Source organism: Diadema antillarum, unplaced genomic scaffold (assembly GCF_040938485.1).
Source record: "Diadema antillarum isolate AM-2024a unplaced genomic scaffold, OU_Dant_1.0 seq00001200_RagTag, whole genome shotgun sequence".
NCBI lineage: Eukaryota > Metazoa > Echinodermata > Echinoidea > Diadematoida > Diadematidae > Diadema > Diadema antillarum.
In genome coordinates, this window is record NW_027271994.1 from 490,219 (window position 1) to 496,878 (window position 6,660).

The following is a 6,660-nucleotide window of genomic DNA, read 5'->3' on the forward strand; positions in this document are numbered from 1 at the left end:
GAACTCAAACATAGCCTATACATTATAGAAACTTAATATCTTTTTACTTCTCGAGAGCCGTAGACACATTCTTGTTTTCGTTTTCACTTCAAATACATGTACACTGGTAGGCCTACACTGAAAATGGCGGCTCTAATCATACTATTAGGCCTACCATTTCGACCATACATTCATCCTATATGGTTTTAACACGAGCGTTTCATGTTAACCCTAACTAGGCCGGGCTATTTAGGTAGTTGATAGAACCGGGGGGGGGGGGGGGGGGGGGGGCTCCCAGCCCCCCCCCCCCCTCCAGATCTCGGCCGTCGACAGCGCGATCGCGACGAAAATTGGCACACACATTGCCTATGATGTAATCTAAAATAACATGAAGTTAATTTTTCAAAAAATTATCATTTATGCTAAATTATGCTAATTTATGCATAATGATGCATGAAATCAGACTATTTGGTATAAATCACAAATTAAAGCTCAAAACAGGCACATTTTTTGTGTAAATATTCTTTTTAGTGTCCTTAGCAAATGTAATTAAAAAAAATTGTGATACCAGAAAAAAATCTTAAGTATTTTATTGTTTTTTGAATTTCTTATGTATTTCTGTTTTTTTCGATGAAATCTGTTCGCGACATCGCTCCGAACAAGAAAATATGTTATTCATTGATCTTAATCAATAAAACACCAAAATAATCATGTTTTTATGGAATTTGCCTGCAAGCACAGTTTGCATTGAAATTGTACACGAATTCACGTTTTTGAGCAATTTTTGGTCTGATGACATGCATGCACATATTTATGCGTAACTTCGGAACCGCGCGCCCGGGCGTCGCAAATTTGGTGTCAAAAGATGCGGGAGACTCGAAAGAAAAAAGTCATGAAACGTCGCGGCGATAGCTTTTTGCGATTGCGATACATCGCGCGGAACGTCGAGGGGGTGGGGGTGGGGGGTGGGGGGTGGGGTCTCGGAGCCCCCCCCCCCCCCCCCGGCCTAGTTAGGGTTAAAGCATGGGTTTCTTGAGGTGCTTTTTTTTTTTTTTTTTTTTTAAAGGAAACCCAAACCCAAAGAGCAGTTTAGATTGAGTAAAAGCAGCAACGGGGTATCACATCAGTGAAAGTTTGAGTGGAAAATCGGACAATCGCTACGAAAGTTATGAATTTTTAAAGTTTTGGTGTTGTAATCACTGGATAAGGAGACTACTACAGTTCATGACGTCATGTGTGGACAACGACATAAAGAAAATATAAGAATTCCACAAAAATTTGGTTTTTTTTTCATTAAAATTACACATTCCATCAACTTGTTACTGACATATTATGTTGCCCCAGTGAGGACGGCTGATTTTGCTACAACATGCATTTCCCATAGACACCTGCCCGAGTATACTCGGGACTCGTCCTCAAGGGGGGGGGGGGGGGGGTAATATCATTCCCCGTGCTTTCGTGAAAGAGGTTCGTCAAGTGCTCTTTCATTACACAAAAGTGAAAGCATGGTCTCCTAATTGAGAAAATAGTGATATCTCCTTATATTTCAGGCTTTATTTTTATGTGGTAGGATGTTTTGTGATACAGGTGTACAACTGGCCTATCACGTGAATAGACCTATCCTATAGACCTATACTTGTTTATGCTTCAAATGTTATAGGTGCCTAACTCGGAAAATTCTTTTCAAATCGCTGCTTCCAATTGTAAACAATACCTTTGATTGACACCTTAATAGTCTATTAATGAACGTCAGTGATTGGCCTGATGACTTTTTGTGCATGCGAGATACCAAGAAACCACTTACGAAATAATACAGAGCATACCATTCTGAGGAATTCAAAGTTTATTAGATTAAAATCGGTTTTGGAATGGCTGAGACATCCAAACACAAAGTGATCCTGCTATTAAGTGTTCTGGAGACGATTTATTTTAAAGACAAATTTATTATAGGCCCAACGATTGTTCACGTTTTGTATAGATGTTAACAACAGGCCTTCTTGACATTTGCTGATTAACATTTTACATTGGCTGTTTCTATCCCTATAACTCACATTTAGAACTATTTTGAAGCACTAGAATTAAACTGGATATTTGTTTCATCTGCAAATGGTAGCGCGGGGATCGTTGTTGTTGGTGCTTAAAGGTGCTTCATCCAGTATTGAATATCTACGCCTTTATATTATAGAGATATACACTCAAATACTCTTTTCAGAACGAAGGAAAAAATAGATATTTAATTCCACTGCTAAACAACTAAAATAATAATCATGATAGTAATTTGGCGCGGGGAGCAATCTGCACGCCTATGTTGAGATAGAGAAGAACACCTCGGTGACGTACGTACAGACAAACCGCGAACGATGGAAGTGGAATGACAAAATAATGTTGGCCAACTTGTTTGGTTTGCTATTTATATGACGGCAGGCGGATCCGCACGCTCGATCGCTCGAGAAAGCCTATACGCCTATCACCGCTTACGCGCGCCATAAATCGTAGTATCAGTACGGTACCTACCCGGCAAAATCTTTCGAAACAAGCGCCATTATGCAAATTAGGAATCATCCTTTCATTATGCTTTGTGAGCGAGACCAAAAGCAGCGAATCACAGTAATCCGTTCCATAGACTGGCGGTGCAATAAACGTAAAACATGACATGCCGAGACACCAAGGGGTTGAGATTTTACGCGCTTTTGAAATAGTATTCTAGCTCCCCCCCCCCCCCCAAAAAAAAAACAAAAACCAAAGGCATACGTTAGATCAAATTCTGACCTCCTGCAGCGACTCCCGCGTTTGTTTTCGTTTGGTTAGTTTCAATATGCTCGCTCACAAACATATGCGAACAAACAATTTGGTGACTGTCATACACCACAGAATAGGATTATGCTGCATCTCAGTAAAGAAACGACATTCGAAGTAAGCCTACACACAAAAAAAAAAAGGGGGGGCGAAGATGAATCAGGGCAAATGCCTTGGGTTGTGATTACATTCATCCGCCCGTGACCGCGCCCTTTGTTCGCAGTCCAGCCGATCGAGGCGCACAAGCTTTTTCTTTGGTCCAGTCATTTCGACCGTGACCACCCATTCACAGAGGCACACTCACAGTACATTCTCAATATGCAGTGCAGCTTGGCGCCATATTCAAGCAATGAGTTTCTGACATCAGTGTACTCAGGTCAATTTATACTGCTTGAAGCAAGCACCGAAAAGCTATGACAGGGCTGCCAACTCTCACTCATTGGGAGTGAGACTCACTCACTTTGGTCCTTTCTCACTCTAAAACTTTATTTCATTTGCATGCATTTCTATTGATCTCACTCATTTTGACTCCTAAATTATAGCATTGGCCTATGGGAGTCTCACTCTCAACTAGTTTCCAATGTTGGCAGCCCTGCTATGAGCGTGTTGTCGCAACGCAGCATAACATAATTATGGTTTACTAGTACGTTGTTTTAGTAAGACAACAAAGTAATACTAATAATAGTAGCTCTACGATGTACTCAGTGATTTATTTTGTAGCAGGGAAGCTCACCTTTTAAGACAACCTCAGAAGAAAGCATATTGATTTTCGTACTGCAGAAAATATATTTTATAGGCCTACCTGACGCTACAGAGTTTGACTTTTGGAAGTCCCTTTGTTGTTTTTTTTTTTTCAATTCATCAAGGAAACTAACCATACAGAAATTTGATGTTGAGATTCGTTACTTACGATGGGGGAATACGTTCAAAACAAATTCTAAACTGTAGGCCTATAAGGCCATAGTTTTTGAGTGACCCAAACTATTACAGTATATTTTTAATCTTTTTGTTATCAAGAATTAACAAGTAATTCAGTGAAAACCCATGTTATTCACTCAAACACGTAATCTTATCAAACTAAAGCAGAAAAGAAAAGGTTTTTTTTATAAAGTGAACTTTTACAGCCAAAATTAAATTTCAAAATATGCTTTTTGCACAAATAAAAAAAAAATCAATATAGGAGACTACACCGATATTGGATGACATGACTCACAAATGTCTTATGCAAATATCTCAGCAGTGAATAGAGATAAATTCTTGAAATTCTTGTATTGGTGTCATATCAATGTACAACATCGGGTAGAAAATTTGGAAAACCATTTAGGAAAGTTTGAAATATATTGTATATTTCATATGATAATATGTAGGCCTAATTATTCATATAATTATAGATATACATAATTATGATATAAAAAGGCACCAACACAAAAAATAGAAAAAAAAATAAATTTGAAAAATTTTGTTTGCTGAAGGCCTATTACTAATAGGGGCGGATCCAGGAATTCCGCAAAGGGGGGGGGGGACTAATTCTTTATATTTCTTTTGTTTTAACAAGGAGGGGCGTGTGCCCCATGCTCCCCCTGCTGGATCCGCCACTGATGAGGTATCCTTGACTAAAAACTAGAAATGCAGAGACTCCAACCCAAGCGCCTTCTGATCTGGAGATTCTCCCGCCTGAAACCCCTAGCAAACGGGAGACTCCAAGTTGATGTGTGAGAAGCGCGAAGTTCCTAGGATTCTAGATGTTCTCTGGTGCTATCAAAGGCTTGTTTTTTCAACATACGATAGAAATAAGTAAGAAATCCTTTCCACCGGGAGACACAGAGCCAGGGCGGGAGAAATCAAATCTCAAACGGGAGAACGGGAGATTGTGCAAAAATGGGCTTTCGGCGGGAGATCTCCCGTCGAAAACGGGAGAGTTGGAGTCTCTGGAAATGACGGTTGTGTGTTATGACTAAATCACACAACATAAAAATGGGGTTAATTTAAGAAAACGGTGAAAAAACAAACAAGTAAATAGTAGGCTTCGTAGAGAGATCGAAATGAGAAACAGAAGTTCATGTGACCACCGATACCCTTCACGGCCGGGAACGACTCGATTTCACCGAGGGATAGGTCTTACTGAAATCAGAGTTAGCCGAGGTGTTTCACGAAGAATTAAAGTTAATAAAAACAAGTTAAGAATTTTAACTTAGATTCTTCGTGTAGGGCAGGAAAAATTGAAATTATCATATCTAGTAGCTTAAGAGTTTGTGAAGAAAATGTTGGAGTTGTAGTACCTATAACGAGTTATGGGTCTTGCTGTAGTGCGCTACTTAGTATTTCATCGATCGTTGCTGCAATCAAGAATATTACTGTAGATCTACCTACACGTAAACTCAGCAAACCTTTGTACTGAGCTGTTATACTACTTAGTCAAGCAAAATACACATTATCGTGATATAAGATACTTTCTCACTTCATTTTGTTACTGATCATACATTCGCACATCAGTTTAGTTAGTTTATTTAATACAATAATGTACTGTAAACTGCAGAATGCTGACCAAAAAGAAAAAACGAGAGAGAGAGTTCATGACTTCTAATAATCGTATTGATTCGTACAAAGCACGAGCGGCGTTACATACATCAGGGGGATTCGCGTTATACTCTGCTGTCCTATTTTACACCGTGTAGTATCCACATGCTACACTGCAGGCTAGCCACCCGAGATACTTCAGTATTCGCAGAGTTGCGTTCTAACTAAATCTGAATTTGGCGGTAGTATGTAAATTTATGATAATTTACTCGTTGCCGCGAAAGCTCCGCCCTAAGCACGCTCCGATTGGTCACAGTACTTCCTGAAACGCTCTCATTGGACAGTCAGGAAATCAGACTGCTTCACTGGATCCGCGCGGTGAGTATAAATAAGTTGACGATGTCTTTCGAAGCTATCAGTTTCTGAATCTCTTCAGCGCTAAACAAAGTATCAATCAACATGTCTGGACGTGGTAAGGGCGCCAAAGCTAAGGGCAAGGCCAAGAGCCGATCATCCCGTGCGGGACTCCAGTTCCCAGTCGGCCGTGTTCACCGATTCCTCCGCAAGGGCAACTACGCCAACCGTGTTGGCGCTGGAGCCCCCGTCTACCTGGCTGCAGTCCTCGAGTACCTGGCAGCTGAAATCTTGGAGTTGGCTGGCAATGCTGCCCGTGACAACAAGAAGACGAGGATCATCCCCCGTCACCTTCAACTCGCCATCCGCAATGACGAAGAGTTGAACAAGCTGCTCGGTGGAGTCACCATCGCACAGGGAGGTGTTCTGCCCAACATCCAGGCTGTCCTTCTCCCCAAGAAGACTGCCAAGGCCAAGTAAATACTTGTCCTTCGGTACATTCAACGGCTCTTTTCAGAGCCACCATTCACTCAAGAAAGAATCTGAAGTTTATCTCACTTTTCTAATCTGTTTCTATGGCTTTAAAGGGGCTGTAACAACACGTTACAGAATCCGCAACTGGTTGAGGTGGGGGTTCATGTTTTTTACATTCCTAAGTGAGATAATGAGAAACCTTATGAAATATGAAAGAGCATGTAGAGTAAGAACCCCAATTTTCGGCCGGCCTCCAATATCCGGACACTTACCACTTATCACAAGGCAGCAAAGTCGACTGTCACAGCACAAGCATATCACATCGTTTCACACACTAGCACACTCGTTCACCACGCGAAAATGCCCGAGTCACCTCCAAAAATCCAGCTAAAATCCCAAATTTTGCCGTCAAAATCGCGGAATCGCTGCGACTTTTCCAAAGCGCGCGCAAATTAGGGCCCGTGTAAAGAATCGGGGTCGCCGAAAATGCGCTAAAATTTGAAAAATTACGCCGTTCTGTTGCGAGATTTTTCGCTTATC

The 6,660-nt window shown here is 41.0% G+C and overlaps 1 protein-coding gene across 1 annotated transcript; it reads left to right on the forward strand.

The window, feature by feature from the left end:
* Window positions 1-5,712: 5,712 nt before the first annotated feature.
* LOC139744654 (late histone H2A.3, gonadal) lies at window positions 5,713-6,308 on the forward strand. Its single transcript, XM_071655081.1, has one exon. It carries the CDS (start codon window positions 5,752-5,754, stop codon window positions 6,124-6,126), a length of 375 nt encoding a protein of 124 aa, XP_071511182.1. The 5' UTR covers window positions 5,713-5,751; the 3' UTR covers window positions 6,127-6,308.
* Window positions 6,309-6,660: the final 352 nt, after the last annotated feature.

Coding starts and splice junctions, on each gene's coding strand:
- LOC139744654 (XM_071655081.1), top strand. CDS start 5,752: ATGTCTGGACGTGGTAAGGGCGCCAAAGCTAAGGGCAAGGCCAAGAGC.